At 53.7% G+C, this 16,361-nt stretch overlaps 1 protein-coding gene across 1 annotated transcript; it reads right to left on the bottom strand.

Annotated features, from left to right (window-relative positions):
- Positions 1-3,716: 3,716 nt before the first annotated feature.
- TRIM47 (tripartite motif containing 47) lies at positions 3,717-8,667 on the bottom strand. Its single transcript, XM_032429557.1, has 6 exons — positions 7,530-8,667; positions 6,348-6,443; positions 5,833-6,063; positions 5,457-5,658; positions 4,936-5,010; positions 3,717-4,673 (listed from the first exon to the last, which is right to left on the bottom strand). The coding sequence occupies exons 1-6, from the start codon at positions 8,220-8,222 to the stop codon at positions 4,033-4,035; spliced, it is 1,938 nt and encodes a 645-aa protein (XP_032285448.1). The 5' UTR covers positions 8,223-8,667; the 3' UTR covers positions 3,717-4,032.
- Positions 8,668-16,361: the final 7,694 nt, after the last annotated feature.

Below are 16,361 nucleotides of genomic sequence, written 5' to 3' on the forward strand. Positions count from 1 at the left end.
GACGTATCTGGTCAAGGTTCTGTGTTCGGTGCCTTTGGGTATCTCCCGAAGGTGGGGTGTGGCCCTTGTGCGACAATTATCGTGTAGCCCTTTGTGAGGTCCCATGAGGGCAGGGCATCCCTGTTTAGGTCACTCATGCCTGTATCCCTAGCACTAAGCACAGGGCCCCACACTGCATAAATATTGTTAAATGAGTGAGTGAAAGTTTCCAATCTTAGTGAGTGGGACGTAACGTAGTGTCCTGGCAGACAAAGGTCTGGGCTCATCTCAGCTCCTGAAGAACAAATCTGGGGATCCCCCAAGGATGGACAAATCCTCCAAGAGTATTGATTTTACTCAATTATTCTGGGGAATAATAATAACAACAACACTTATTGAAAGCTCACTCTGGGGGTGCCTGGGTGACTCAGGCTGTGAAGCGTCTGCCTTCGGCTCAGGTCATGATCCTGGGGTCCCGGGATCGAGCCCCGCATTGGGCTCCCTGATCATTGGGGAGCCTGCTTCTCCCTCTTCCTCTGCTGCTCCCCCTGCTTGTGCTCTCTCTGTGTCTGGCGCTCTCTCTGTCAAATAAATAAATAAAATCTTAAAAAAAAAAAAAGAAAGCTCAACCTGTGCCAGGACTTGTGCCAACCACGTCGCCTACATTATCTCTTTCAATCTTCAAAATAATGCTGTGCGGTTCTACTCTTATCCTGTTTCACCAGTGAGGAAACCCAGGCGTGGAAGGGCTCACAACCTGCCCAAAGTCTATGGTCAGGAAATGGCGGAAGGGGAATTTTTAGCCAAAACTTTCTGATTCCAAAACTCACACCCGAAAATTCTCCACTGCTGGGGCAGAAAAGTGTTGCTTTTTACATTAAAGCAAAATGGGAGCTCTTAATGGAGTAAAATTCAAAGTTTGAATGTCTTTTAAAGATAAAGTACACAGAATACCAAAGCCTATTTCCTGCCTGCCTCAGTGCTCTGTGCCATGGATCTCTGAGGGCCCTGGGGAAGGAGGTTGAGGGTTCCACCCTGGGTGAAGCCCATGAGGACCTCCGAAGGGGCTCCTGCAGTTCCTATGCATCTTCTGGAAGATGTGACTGTGGAACAAGGGAGTGATCTACGTTGCATACTTTGTTTGCATGGTAGCACCAATGGGAATTCGTGTGTCACGTGTGGGGCTGAATGGGACGCAGACCGGCAGCTAGATGCCACTTTCCCCCCTGCAGAACCCCTAGCACCAGCCCAGCGGGGATCTGCAGGCCTCAGCCCCGCCCCGCCCAGCCCCTCCCGGCTTGGCCACAGTCTGGGTCCAGCCTCACCCTGAGCCTGGGAGGAGGGGAGTGTGAAGGAAGGCCTGTCCTTGGGAGGGGACAGGGGAGGGGACGAGAAGGGAGGGGAGAGGATGCTCAGCCACTTTCCTCCTGGAGTGTGTGTGGGGGGCAAATGCAAACACATGAGGATACAGGACGGTGGCTGCTAAGACAGAGCAGCGATTAAGGCCACTACTCAGTCCGCTGTTTGGAACTCTGGAGCTCATTTTCCCACAGAAACAAAGCCGAAGTGGAAGTTGGCTCCCCGCCTGGCCCACAGGAGCCAGATTCAGCTAATACCAAACACAGCCTCAGAAGACCCTTCACACTCTCTGCTCTCCACCATTTTGTGTGACCAGCAGGGGCTGGGGGGGGGGGGGGGCTCTGGTAGGAGCTTGGAGACCACAGGTCTGCCAAGGGCTCTGGTGGCCGTGGGAACTGGGGTGCGGTGGAGGGCACTTCTTACACAAGGGACACTGCTGGGAAGCAGGGTGTGTGTGTGTGTAGATTTCTAAGCACAGGACGTACCTAAGCCATGGAACGTGGAGCTGGTGTCCCGGACTGGGTGGCCTTGGGCAGCTCCTGCGTGGTCCCATGCCTCAGTTTCTTCATCTGGAAATGATAGTGGTAGAAGGTTTGGACTAGATGGGTGGTTTTCTAACATGTTTTTCTTTTAAACACTTTCCCTTTCTGCAAGCAGTCTGGATGAAGCCCGTACCATCTGTTCTGATTAAAGTGTCAGCCGGGGCAGTGAGGGGCTGGCCTCCCCAGCTTGCTCCTCCTGCTCTGCCAGCCCGCCCTGCCTCAGTGTACCTCCTTGGAGCTTGGGATCTTCTTGGAGCATCTCTCACACACGCCGCCCCTCCCGCTCTAGCATTATCCCAGAGTCGCAGAGGAAGTGCAGGGCTGCCGAGAACACTCCAGACCAGGGATAACGCTGAAAGCTGGAGTCCGGCCCAGACAGCCGCTTGCTAGCTGTGCAGCCCAGATGAGCCCGTCTCCTGCTCTGAGCTGTAAAGCGATAGACGCTGGGATTTGGTGTTACGATGCACAAGGTTCCATGAGCTCTGGAAGCTGGGCATCACTCTGCAAGTAGCAGGGACGGCTGTGGCGGCAGGCTTGGCTAGGCAGGCCCGAATTCCAACCAGGGGCCCCCTCTGTCTAGCTCACGTTCCGTGACATGCCAGGGCCCTGCAAAGTCAGGGACCCGAGGGTTCTTTGCAAAGGGAGAGTGTGGGGTAGGAAGTGCCTAGCTGGGGGAGGGTGAGCTGAGACCGAGCGGAGGATGTGGCGGTGGGAGGGGCTCTGTGAAAGGTGGGAGGCTTCTGCAGGTGAGGGGACTCTAGCAAGCCCCCATCTGCCCATGTGTGTGATGGTGACAGGAGCAGCCGTCCCCATTCTGGTGATCTGGGGGCCCTGGCTGCCAAGGAAACCGTTTGGAAAACATAAAGCTCCAGGAGCAAGGAGGCCCCACCCGGAAAAACAACATCCTGGCTGCTGGGGCAAAAGCAGAGCTCTGAGGAGGGGCTATTTTTAGCAGCCGAGGCAGGGCCAGACTTGTATGGCCTTGCTGTCTGGCTGCATAACTCACCCATGGTCCCGTCTGACCTTGGGCTAGCGCCTGAGAGGCCTCTGTCTGTCCCTGTCCTCCAGGCCTGGACCCTCTCTAGGGGGCATCTGGGCCACAGAGAACCCAGGGACCAGGACTGGCCTGGAAACACACTCGCTGTGTAGCCTCCGGGGGCAAGCTGAACGCAGTGGGCACCCCAGGCCAGGCTGCGGGCCCTGGGGCAGCAGGGGACGCCGGGCCTTCCTGGGAGAGAAGCAAAGGCTCTGCTGGGGTGCAGGGCCCGGGTCTCCCCAGCACGGAGCCCCGTCCCAGCTGCAAGGCTGGGTGTGGAGACAGTGAGGCGGGCTCCAGAGGAGGACACAGACCCCTTTCTTGGAGCTATTCTCGCCTCCAGCCACACCCTGGGGCCCTCTCGGCCACAACCCTCCCCGACTGAGGTGTGTATGTGAAAGAAGCTTGAGCTCTCGAACTTTCTTGCCCACACCCAGGAGTGGTGTCCTGCTCTGGGGGGGTGTGTGGTCTGCATTTAGCCCTGGGCACAAACACCAGAAGGCAGGTTCAAAATCGGGCTGTGGCATTAAGGATGAAAATAGCTCACAGGAACAGGCAACGAGGCAAACGCTCAGGCAGCCAGAATGCCTGGGGGGCTGGCCCCCTTGGGAGAAGCCACCTCCAGCTGCCCCGGCCCAGAACCAGGGAGTAGGGCTGCCCCAAAGGGCTGGGCCAGGGCTCCCCCCCCCCCACGCCCCCGCCAGGAATCCTGGGACCTCCTGCCTTTCAAGGCCAGCTCTCCAAAGGTGAGAATTCTTGGTGGATGGAGAGAAGGATAGAAAAAGGAGTCATTCATTCAACAAGTATTTATTCAGCACGTACTACGTGCCAGGCAGTGTCCCAGGAACCTGGAAAAAGAGAGGTTGGGGTAGCCTGGATCTGCCCCAGCTCTGGCTTTCTCTCCCAGAAACAAGGCCTGCAGGGGGACTGGGTCTGAGGGGCACTTGAAGGGGACTGGGAGCCTCCTCCTCGAGAGGCGGAAGGCCAAGTATATGGAAGGTGGAGGCCTCCAGGAATGAGAAGCCTGGGGAGGTGGGGGACTCCAAGGCGCCTTCCGTGGGGCAAGATGGGGGCACCGAGAAGCAAGCTTCCCAAGAGCTGAGATGCCCTCCGGCATCACCTCCTCTTCAGCACGGATATGCAGGACTTCTTGAGGGGCCCGATCTGCAGATGGGCGTCCACACTCTCCAGGAAGAAGGCAGGCTTGAGTCTTCGAGTGAAGAGTCCCGCAAAATGGCTGTCCAGGCGGCTCTGGAAGGGTTCGATGGAAGAGGCCAGGGTGCTGCTTCGGCGGGCCCGGGAGGCCTTCAACCTCCGAAGAAGGCTCATCTTGCCGTCCCGCACGGCATAGAAGGCCAGGGCTCGGTTGGCATACTCTAGGCAGATCCCGACGGTGGGCGAGAAGGGGTGGGGCAGGGACGCCTCGAGCCCGTGGAACCAGACGGAGAAGCTCCGTCCGTTCCACTGCAGGCAGCAGGAGTGGGCGTTGCGGCCCAGCCGGCCCCGGTCATAGGGCTCTTGCGGGGAGAAGTCTTCGGCCATGACCCCCACGCTGACCCAGCCCTCGATGATCTCCACCTCCCAGTAGTAGGTGCCCCGGTCCAGGGCGCCCTCGCCCAGCACCTGCTCGCAGTGGGTGAAGCGGGTGGGTGACTCGGGGTAGTTGATGGGACACAGTACCCTCTTTACACCCTTGGTCCCAAACAGCTGCAAGTACTTGTCTGCCGTGTCGCTGTCCAGATCCACGATGTAGGCAACTGCTCCCGCGGATGGGAGAGAGACAGGGGGCTCAGGGCCAGGCGTAGGTGGGACAGCCCCTCCCCGAGGGGCCCACTGCCCCAAACGCAGCCTCTCCCCTCCTTAGCGACCGGCACGACTCAGCCCGACTGGAGAGCACCCCGTGAGGTGGCCCAGTTCACCCTAAGGATGACGGGGGGTGGGAATCCAAGCCTTTGTGTGCTAGGGTTCAGCCCAGCAGCCTTGGGAGGGCCAGAGGGGAGAGCCTAGGTGGCCACTTACACTTGAGGAAGTAATCCCTGGGAGCCTCACTCTCGAGGTTGTTGGTGCTATCGGGGTCATGGGACTCGGCATCAGCTGCAGAAGAGACAGCGGGGAGGGGTGTTCTCCAGCGGCCCATGGTTGGGCAGCGGTGCAAGGTGCTCCTCCTCTGAACCTGTGACCGAAATCCCTCTCCTCCTCCTTCCTCCCAGCCTGTACCCGGAGACAGGCACACATCCATATATGGCACCCTGTCTTCACACGCAAGCCTGGTCCTTGGGTTCTGCCCCTGATCCACCTCCTCCCGGCTCAGCCCCTCTGAAGCTAGAGGGCAGGGCAGGGGAAGCCCCCTTGATGCCCTAGGTTGTGGCTGAAGGGGCTGGACGGGTCATTACTGAGTGGTGGCTCCCGTCACTGGTAGGAGTTGGGTCCCACCCTGCGCCAGGCCCGCAGTTTCCATCTTCCGCTCCTGAACGGGTACCAGGCCTGGGGGCCCGTGTGGGGAGACTGGGGAAGGGTGAGTCACTTGGGGGGGCACCCACCTTCCGTGCCCAACTTCTGCAGGTCCTCCTCCTCCTCGCCGCCCGGCCCCCGCAGCCGCTCCCACTGGCCGGCACAGGCCTCAGTCAGCACCTCTCTCACGGCCCGCACAGCTTGGGAGGACTTGGTGAAGCTGAGCTCCCTCGGGGGACCGGGCCCAGGGCCGCACCCCTCCTCCAGGGCCAGCCTCAGTGCCAGCAACCCCTGTGCCAGATAAATGACTTTTAAGGCCTTGCTGGTTCCAGCTCCTCGGGCTGGGGGAGACAGCGCTGCCGGGAGGATGGCACAGCCCCGGGGGCCAGGCACCCGCTGCCCTCTCTCTCCATTCCTTGCCTGTCCCCCCTCTGCACCCTCTCTGGCCCTAAGAGCGGCGCCTACCTGCAGGAAGCTGACGGAGTCGGCCTCAGGGACCTGCCCGAGGTTGTGGCGGGCCTGGCTTAGCCTACTGCGCTGTTCCTCCTGCCGCCGCAGGTCACCCTGGGAGCGGCCCAGCATGGTGGCCTCCCCCTCCTCGATGAAGCCCAGCACCTCTGTCTGGAACCCCTGCAGGATGGCTGCAGCCTCGGCGAAGAGCCGGCTCACCCTCTCCCGCTCCGCCAAGGCTGCGCTCTGCACGGGACGACGCAGGGGACAAGGGTGAGGGCCAGAACAGCGTTACGCTGGCCCCATTCTTTCGAGACCCCACCTTCCCACCCTGCCCTCTTGCGGGGACAGAGGGACCAGGCCGAGGGGTCCTGGACCCATGCCAGGTCAGGGGAGCCGCTCATGCCCCCGGGGGGGCGGCGGGGGGGCGGGGGCAGGTGGTGCCCGGAGCACAGGCTTCTTTGGAGTGCACCAGAGCATGCTCCAAGCTCCCAGGACGGCTCGGGGACGGGGTTAGCATGGGGTCCGACCTTGATGAGGGCCACTGTGCGCCGGGACTGTGCAATGCCAGCACCCAGCTCGTCCATGCGGTCCTCCACGGCACTCAGGACTTTGGACTGCTCCGCCTGTGGGTGACACCATTAATTAGCATGGGGCCCGGCAGAGGCCACCGTCCTACACTGGGCTACCAGGCCTCAGCAAGGGGGAGAAGAGGGATGACCAGGGGGTGGTATCTGTGCGTAGGTGGGACTGGGAGTGGCCATGATGTCCCATAATATGCCAGGGTGCCCCAAGCCCAGGCGGGTGTCATACCCAAATGCCTGGGGTGGGGGGGGCGGGGGGGAGGAGGCTGACTGGCTTGTGGGTGGTCAGCCTCCCCTCTCTGACCAGTGGGCAAGTACAGGCGCATCGATGCTCCTCAATGTCGCTCACACTCACTGGAGAGCTTCCTCCAGTGAGGTAGAGGCAGAGAGAGTGGGGTAGGTGCTGCTCAGAGGGCATTCAGCTGTCTGTCCCCTGTCCCCAAAGAGTCTGTGTCCCCAGTCCAGGCCTGAAAAATGGGGATTCCGGGCAAGTCCCCTGGGTCTTGTGAGTCACTGCTCCAGGCAGGAGACACGGAAAATCCCAAGGCCAGAGGCATCAAGACCGGGCTGGAGGCCAGAGGAAACTGGGGGCGGAGATAGCTGACGGACTGCGAGCACATGCTCCCACCACGGGCCCCCGGACAGCTGGACAAGAGCGGTCTGTATGCTCGGTCCACCCTCTGCCACACTCCTGTCGCCTGCCACACCCATCTCAACCCGATGCCTCAGCCCAGGCCCCATCTGAGCTGGAACCGGCAAGAACCCAGCCTGGCCCAACAGCCGCGCTGTCAGGATCAGCCGGTCCGGGAGCCCGCGGGCCTGACTCTGCTCCCCCTTGCCTTAGACCCCCATCGGCCCGGACCCCGGCTTCAGGCCCCCTGGCTGCCCTTCCAGTCCTTTCCGCGTTCTCTCTGGGCCCCTCCAACCCCCATTCCCATCTCGAGCAGAACGTCCCACAGCGAGGGGATGGATGACATTGTCAGTATTGGAAAGGACAGCAAAGAGCCTCAGGTTAGAGGAGGACATTAGGACCCTACCAGGAAGAGGGGTGGGGGCGGGGATCCCTGGCCCTCGGAGGCCGCGCGCGGCCCTCACCCGCCCCGGCGCGCCCCCGCTGCCCGCGCCCACCTCCTGGAGCGCGCGCTCCTGCTCCAGCGGCACGAGCTCGTGGCCCCGGTGCTCCTGGGCGGCGCAGGCCTCGCACAGGCACGCGCGCTCCGCACGGCAGTAGCGCTCGAGCGGCCGCAGGTGGCGCGGGCACAGGCTCTCCTCCAGCCGGCGCAGTGGCGGCACTAGGCGGTGTCCGCGCAGCGCGGGGCTGCGCTCATGCGGGCCCAAGTGCGCGGGGCAGAAGGAGGCGAGGCAGGAGAGGCAGGAGAGCGCGGCAGGCAGGGCAGCGCCCTCGGGGCACGCGTCGCAGCGCACCGGCTCTTCGCCGCCCGGCCAGGGCTCGGGAGCGCAGGGAGCCGAAGGCTCGGGGGCGCTGGGCGGCGCGCTGGGCTGTGCGCTGGGCGGCGTGGGCTCCGGGGCCGCCGCTGGGGCCGGGCCCGGGCCGGGCCCGGGCGCGGAGCCCGAGCCCTGGCGGAGCTGCAGCAGCTCGGACAGCGTGTGGTTCTTGCGGAGCTGCAGGCCGTCGGGGAAGGGCTCCTGGCACAGCGGGCAGCGGGCCGCGCCTCCGGGCCCGCCGGTGCCACCCGCGCCGCGGTGCGGCCACAGCGCGCTCAGGCAGGCCAGGCAGAAGTTGTGGCCGCAGGGCAGCGTCACCGGCTCCCGGAGCGGCTCCAGGCAGATGGGGCAGCTGAAGGGCCCGCTGCCGTCCATAGCTCCGCGGCCGCCCGGGCACCGCCTGTTCTGCTCCCGCCCTGGGAGGGACCCGGCCCGCTCGCGCTGCGGCGCCGCCCCCTGGGACCGAGGCCAAGGATCCAGCCCCCTTCCGTCCGCGGCTCGGACTGCCCGCCTCCCCCCACAAGCGCCGCAGACCCGCCTGCGGGTCCCGGTGTACCTGGCGCCGGCCCAGGCTGCGCGGCCGGTCTTCGGCCCCGTGTGACCCGAGGGGCTCCTGGACGACCGTCCCTCCTGGTCCAAGGGGAGGGCGGAGGGCAGAGAGTGCGAGGGGGGCACACTGGAAGGAAGCTGGGAAGGAGTTCACCCCTCCCCCCCCTCCACTCCCCCCATAGCCAGGCCCCGGACTCCAGAGGGGCCGGGCGCTCCCACCCGTTCGCACCGGGCCACGCCAGCCCCTCCGCGCTCCAGACCTCTCCGAGGCACTTGTTAGCAAAGTTTCCGAGCTGCTGACTGCAGCGAAAATTAACCGCTGATGTGCGCGTGTTTTTGCCCCTTAGCGACTCTATTTACCCCTTGTGGGGAACTTGGGCTTTTCTAACCCTGAAATGGGAAGTTGATGTCACCCTCCAAGTGCCTTGTCTGAAGGAATTCAGTTCCCCTCCACGGACTCCCACCCCCATCCCCAGGCACTTGCGGTGTACCTGGGGCTAGGGGTGTGGGTTCCCCAAATGGAGGCATTTAAGGCTCATTCAGACATGCACTTAATAATGTTGTTTAAAAACAATAAAATGGCGGGGCGCCTGGGTGGGTGGCTCAGTCGGTAAATCCTCTGCCTTCGCCTCAGGTCATGATCCCAGGGTTTTGGGATCGAGCCCCCGAATAGGGCTCCCTCCCCGCCCTCTCCCGCTAGGCCGGAGTCGGCTTCTCCCTCTCCCTCTGCCCCTCCCCTCTGCTCGTGCTTGTGCGCGGTCGCTGGCTCGCTCGCTCTCTAGCGTGTTCTCTCTCAAATAAATAAATAAAATCTTTTAAAAAAAGAATTAAAAAGATAAATAAAATGGCAACAAAATACAGTAGCATTGACTTATAACCCAAAGTATAAAATAAACATCCACGAGTGCATACTTATATAAATAAATGACTGGGAAAATAAATGAAGAAGCATAGGCATATTTCCCATTGAGAAGAATGCAGAATAGTTGTAGATACTCTGAGATGGAGCCTGGTTTTCCACTCCTTTAATGCGGGCTGTGCATAGTGACTTTCTTCCAAAGGGAGCAAAGAAGTCACTTTAGGTGGTGAAGCCTGGCAAGCTTGACCCCAGCTGGGTGATCAAGGTCATGTTGACAGTAAGTACCTGGGATGATATGGTCTTCCTCCCCCAAACCCATAACCCAGTCTAATCATGATCAAAACACCACACAGGGGCGCCTGGGTGGCTCAGTCGTTTGTTCCTCTGCCTTCGGCTTGGGTCATGATCCCTGGTATCGAGCCCACATCAGGCTCCCTGCTCAGCTCAGTCGGCTTCTCCCTGGGCCTGCTGCTCTCCCTACTTGGATCTCTCTCTGACAAATAAATAAAAAAATCTTAACAAAAATAAAAATAAAACATCACACAAATCTCAGTGGACGGACAGTCTACAGAATACCTGCCTAATACTTCTCAAAACCTTCAAGATTATCATAAAAAGGGAGCAAAAAAAAAAAAAAAGTGAGGGTGTCAGTCTGAGAAACTGTCCCAGCCATGAGGAGCCTCAGGAGATGTGATGAGTAAATGTTATATGTATTCTGGATGTACTCCTGAGAGAGAAAATGGTTGTTAGGGGAAAACTAGGGAGATTTGAATAAATTACGGACTATAGTTAATAAAATATATCAATATTGGCTCTTAATTGTTTTTTTAATAATTTTTTAAGAAGATTTTATTTCTTTATTTGACAGAGAGAGACACAGCGTGAGAGGGAACACAAGCAGGGGGAGTGGGAGAGGGAGAAGCAGGCTTCCCGCTGAGCAGGGAGCCCAGTGCGGGGCTTGATCCCAACACCCTGGGATCATGACCTGAGCCAAGGCAGACCCTTAATGACTGAGCCACCCAGGCACCCCATATTGGCTCTTAATTGTGACAAATGCACCATAATCATGTAAGCTGTTAACAAAAGGGGAATTAGGAGTGAGGTATCTGGGAACTCTGAGTTATCTTCGCAACTTTTTTGTATGTTTCCAACTATTCTAAAATTAAAAGTTCATTAAAAAATATAGAATAATTGAGACAATTCTTCCTTACCCTCCAAGCCTCCTGCTGACGAGAGTATAAAGAGGAAGGAATAAAAGGGTCAGGGGGGTTCCATCCAGAAGTGGGGCTTAACCTTTCTCATCACCAGGGCCCCTCTTGATGCCAGGTGCAGCCCTTTCCAAAGTAATGCTTTTAATTGTACAAAACAAAATGCATAGGATTTCATGGAAACCGATTGCATTGAAATACAGGTACAAAATAATAAAAAAAATAAATTTGTGATATCTGTGTTTCTTTAACACAATAAATAACAATATCTGACGGAGGCCTAGTAATGTATTTTTGAAATAGTGATGAACGTAAGTGACATTTCAGGTTCCGTGTCACCACATAATGTGCTATGGAACTATCTGTAATTTCTATTGGTGACAAGTCACAGAATTGCTAACTCCGCTGTGGTGTGTTCTCTCCATTTGTTATAGAAAGAAATGCGAAATTTCAGTTTAGAGAAGAGTGAAACTACAGAGGATTTTCTCACCAAGACCCCCAGCTTAAGAATGTCTAATTTAGGAAGATGTTATGCAGAGCCTCCTTGCGTCTTTCCTGGAAGGAGAGAAGAAAACGAAGATCTATGAAATATTAAATGAGGGGTGCAATCCGGGGGGAACTCACGGGAAGAGGGGGCAGATCATAGAGGGCCTTGTGGAGGAAGTAGCATCTGAGCTGGGCTTTCATGGGTTGCTAAGACGCAGGCGTGCAGAAAGTAGGGCGGGAAAAGCTCTTTCAGCAGAAGAGTAGCGGAACCGGGCTGGGTGTGCCCAGTTTGGCAGGAAGGCGAGTAATGAGTTCCATACGTTGGTTTCCACTGGGATCGCTACTCGATCATGACTATCTCTTGTTTGCCAAGACCCAGGAACAGTTCGGAGGCCCAGGCATCAGCAGCACCCTGCTCCAAGGCCTGGCAGCCAGGCTGCAGGGGCTTGCTGAGACCACAGACCCGCCTGGTTTTGCAGGGGTGAGGGGTGCCACTTGGGTTGGGGCATGTTCATGGATAAGCGCCAGCCGGCCTTCTGCTTCCCAGCCCCGAGCCTGCTCAGGAAGATCGGCTTCCCTAGGAAAGCATAGAGCTGTGATTTTCAAGATGGTGGTGTTTTAATACTTCATTTCCATTATCGTAGCTTTAAGGCTGTCCGACAGAGTAATTCTTTTTTGAAATGAATTGGCTCTTAAGGGGAAAAGGTAACTGGCACTTTTGAGGTCTGTAGGAGCATGTTCATGCCTGCATCTCACTCTGCCCTTGCAAGAACTATGTCATGAAGGATGAGAAATGGAATTCTGACAGGTTACGTATCTTGCCAGAGGTCACACAACTCTTCCAGTGGAGGAGGTAGAATTGAAACCCAGAAAGTGCAACCTGAAAATAATCCTAAACCTCATATATGAACCTATCTACAGGGCTGCAGTACTGCTTGAAAGGAAAAGAAAAAGGTCAAACTGAAGCAAAACCAAGCAAAAGCCATCCAGCAAATAGGAGTAATGAGCAAGCCATTCCCAGCCTCGCTTGCATCTATGAAATTGAAATAGGACCCAAGCCATGTCCCACGGTAGCACTGAATGGTTTTGATGTACATTTTTTAAAGTTTATTTATCTATTTTTTAGTGATCTCTACACCCAACGTGGGGATCAAACTCATGACCTCAAGATTAAGAGTCGCATGCTCTTCCAACTGAGCCAGCCAGGCACCCCGTTTTGATGTACAATTTTTGATTTGTATTCATTTCAAAATAATAGAATTTAAAAATTAAATTTTTTAAATTTAAATTCAATTAATTAACATAGAGTGAGTGTATTACTAGTTTCAGAGGTAGAGTTCAGTGATTCATCAGTTGTATATAACACCCAGTGCTCATTACATCACGGGCCCTCCTTAATGCCCATCACCCAGTTACCCCATCCCCCACCAGCAACCCTCAGTTTGTTTCCTATGATTAAGAGTCTCTTATGGTTTGTCTCCCTCTCTGATTTCATCTTGTTCTATGTTTCCCTCCCTTCCCCTATGTTCCTCTGTTTTGTTTCTTAAATTCCACATGAGTGAAATCATATTAATTCTTTCTCTGATTGAATTATTTCACTTAGCATAATACCCTCTAGTTCCACCCACGTCATTGCAAATGGCAAGATTTCATTTTTTTGATGGCCGAGTAATATTCCAGTGTGTGTGTGTGTGTGTGTGTGTGTGTGTGTGTGTGTGTGTGTGTATCTCACATCTTCTTTATCCATTCATCTATCGATGGACATCTGGGCTCTTCCCATAGTTTGGCTATTGTGGACATTGCTGCCATAAACATTGGGGTGCAGGTACATCACTACATTTGTATCTTTGGGGTAAATACCTAGTAGTGCAATTGCTGGGTTGTAGGGTAGCTCTATTTTCAACTTTTTGAGGAACCTCCATATTGTTTTCCAGAGTGGCTGCACCAGCTTGCATTCCCACCAACAGTGTAGGAGAGCTCCCCTTTCTCCTTATCCTCACCAACATCCGTTGTTTCCTGACTTGTTAATTTGCCCATTCTGACTGGTGTGAGGTGGTATCTCATTGTGGTTTTGATTTGTATTTCCCTGATACTGAGTGATGTTGAGCATTTTTTCATGTGTCTGTTGACCATTTGAATGTCTTCTTTGGAGAAATGTCTGTTCGTGTCTTGTGCCCATTTCTTTCTTTTTTTTTTTTTAAAGATTTTATTTATTTATTTGACAGAGAGAGACACAGTGAGAGAGGGAACACAAGCAGGGGGAGTAGGAGAGGGAGAAGCAGGCTTCCCGCTGAGCAGGGACCCCGATGTGGGGCTCGATCCCAGGACCCTGGGATCATGACCTGAGCCGAAGGCAGACGCTTAACGACTGAGCCACCCAGGCGCCCCTTGTGCCCATTTCTTGATTGGATGATTTGTTCTTTGGGTGTTGAGTTTGATACGTTCTTTATAGATTTTGGATACTAGCCCTTTATCTGATAAGGCATTTGCAAATATCTTCTCCCATTCTGTCGGTTGTCTTTTGGTTTTGTTGACTGTTTCCTTTGCTTTCAAAATTTGTCCTGATGAAGTCCCAATAGTTCATTTTTGCCTTTGTTTCCCTTGCCTTCAGCGATGTTTCTAAGAAGAAGTTGCTGCGGCTGAGGTCGAAGAGGGTGCTACCTGTGTTCTCCTCTAGGATTCTGACAGGATTCTCCTGTCTCACATTTAGGTCTTTCATCCATTTTGAGTCTATTTTTGTGTATGGTGAAGGAAATGATCCAGTTTCATTCTTCTGCATGTGACTGCCCAATTTTCCCAACATCATTTGTTGAAGAGATTTGTCTTTTTCCTATTGGATATTCTTTCCTGCTTTGTCAAAGATTAGTTGACCATAGAATTGAGGGTCCATTTCTGGATTTTCTATTCTGTTCCACTGATCTATGTGTCTGTTTTTGTGCCAGTACCAGGCTGTCTTGATGAATACAGGTTTGTAATATAACTTGAAGTCCAGAATTGTGATGCCACCAGGTTTGGTTTTCTTTGTCGACATTCCTGCGGCTATTCAGGGTCTTTTTTGGTTCCACACAAATTTTAGGATTATTTATTTCAGCTCTGTGAAAAATGTTGATGGTATTTTGATAGGGATTGCATTGAACATATAGATTGCTCTAGATAGCATAGACGTTTTAACAATATTTGTTCTTCCAATCCATAGAGCATGGAACGTTTTTCCATTTCTTCATGTCTTCCTCACTTTCTTTCATGAGTGTTCTATAGCTTTCAGAGTACAGATCCTTTGCCTCTTTGGTTAGGTTTATTCCTAGTGACTCCTTAATTTCTCTTTTTTCCGTCTCATTGTTAGTGTATAGAAATGCGACTGATTTCTGTGCATTGATTTTATCTCCTGCCACGTTGCTGAATTCCTGTATGAGTTCTAGCAATTTTGGGGTGGAGTCCTTTGGGTTTTTCACATAGAGTATCATGTCATCTGTGAAGAGTGGGAGTTTGACTTCTTCTTTGCTGATTCGGATGCCTTTTATTTCTTTTTGTTGCCTGATTGCTTAGGCTAGGACTTCTAGTACTATGTTAAACAACAGTGGTGAGAGTGGACATCCCTGCCTAAGGTGATCCTGACCTTAGGGGAAAAGCTCTGTTTTTTCCCATTGAGAATGATATTCGCTGTGGGCTTTTTGCATATGGCTTTTATGATATTGAGGTATGTTCCCTCTAACCCTACACTGTGAAGAATTTTAATCAAGAAAGGATGCGTGTACTGTGTCAAATGCTTTTTCTGCATCTATTGAAAGGATCATATGGTTCTTGTCCTTTCATTTATTAATGTAGTGTATCACAATGATTGATTTGTGGATGTTGAACCACCCTTGCAGCCCAGGAATAAATCCCACTTGCTCGTGGTGAATACTTTTTTTTTTTTTTAAAGATTTTATTTATTTGACAGAGAGAGACACAGCGAGAGAGAGGTCAGGTAATGCTGACCTCACAGAAAGAGTCTGGAAGTTTTCCTTCCATTTATATTTCTTGAAACAACTTCAGAAGAATAGGTATTACTTCTTCTTTAAATGTTTGGTAAAATTCCCCTGGGCAGCTGTCTGGCTCTTGTTTGTTGGAAGATTTTTTATTACTGCTTCAATTTCCTTGCTGGTTAAGGGTCTGTTCAGGTTTTTAATTTCTTCCTGTTTCAGTTTTGGTAGTTTAGTTTCTAGGAATATATCCATTTCTTTCTGATTGCCTAATTTGTTGGCATATAGTTGCTTATTTTTTTTTTTAAAGATTTTATTTATCTGACAGAGAGAGACACAGTGAGAGAGAGGGAACACAAGCGGGGGAGTGGGAGAGGGAGAAGCAGGCTTCCCGCTGAGTAGGGAGCCCGATGTGGGGCTCGATCCCAGGACCCTGGGATCATGACCTGAGCCGAAGGCAGACGCTTAACGACTGAACCACCCAGGCGCCCCTTATAATACGTTCTTATAATTGTATTTCTTTGGTGTTGGTTGTGTTCGCTCCTCTTTCATTCATGATTTTATTTATTTGGGTTCTTTCTCTTTTCTTTTTGATAAGTCTGGCCAGGGCTTTATCGATCTTATTAATTCTTCTCAAGAACCAACTCCTAGTTTTGTTGATCTGTTCTACTGTTCTTTTGGTTTCTATTTCATTGAATTCTGCTCTAATCTTTATTCTCTTCTCCTGCTGGGGTTAGGCTTTATTTGCTGTTCTTTCTCCAAAAAGTAAACAATTTAATGGGCTTATAACAAAAGCTGGCAGTTCTGTGCCCCACCTACTCCAGATGCTTGCTCCCATGACCGCCAGTTTCAATATCTTACCTGTTTCTTTTAGCATTTACCTCCTCATCCGTAAAGCACGTGCTCATAAGCCTTGAACGTCCTGTGGATGTTCACGCTCAAGTTTCTGGAGACTTCAATTCTTTAGCGCTTCTTTTCTGTGTTGAACTCCCTGTTGCTTGGGTCCCAGGTCTTCCTTCCCCTTCATTGACTTTACTTCTTTACTTTGGAAAAGCACATCCTCTGGGGGCTTCCTGAGAATGGGTGTGAAAGTGCCCCCAAAGGTTTTTGTTCATACTCTGACACTGACTGTTTGGCTGGGTATGAAATCCTGGAATGGAAATCCTTTGCCCTCAGAAAGCCTGGCTCCACTGTCTTCTAGCTTCCAGTCCCATGTTACTTGAAGCCACATCTCCTACAGTCACCATGCTGTTCCCTCCTATCCCTTCCTGCCTGGAGAACAGCAGCCTCCAATCCAACTCCCTCAACTCCCCTGGCACCTAAGGCCCCTGTCTTTTAAAATCTCTCCTGTCCCCCTGCCCTGCTGTGGTGTGCCTCCTGATTCTGCCTCACAGAAGCCCAGATACTAAAGGGGTGGGGCAGATATGCTGGAAACACCCACAGGCTAATC

This window comes from Phoca vitulina, unplaced genomic scaffold (genome assembly GCF_004348235.1).
Source record: "Phoca vitulina isolate PV1807 unplaced genomic scaffold, GSC_HSeal_1.0 scaffold41, whole genome shotgun sequence".
In the NCBI taxonomy this organism is placed as follows: Eukaryota; Metazoa; Chordata; class Mammalia; order Carnivora; family Phocidae; genus Phoca; species Phoca vitulina.

What these genes read in the sequence shown, in the direction of transcription:
- TRIM47 (XM_032429557.1), bottom strand. Translation starts at nt 8,222, where the DNA reads ATGGACGGCAGCGGGCCCTTCAGCTGCCCCATCTGCCTGGAGCCGCTC. An exon ending in AGGAGCGCGCGCTCCAGGAG is followed by an intron (nt 6,444 to 7,529) that starts GTGGGCGCGGGC and finishes TGTCACCCACAG; the next exon opens with GCGGAGCAGTCCAAAGTCCT. An exon ending in GCAGAAGTTGGGCACGGAAG is followed by an intron (nt 5,011 to 5,456) that starts GTGGGTGCCCCC and finishes TCTCTTCTGCAG; the next exon opens with CTGATGCCGAGTCCCATGAC.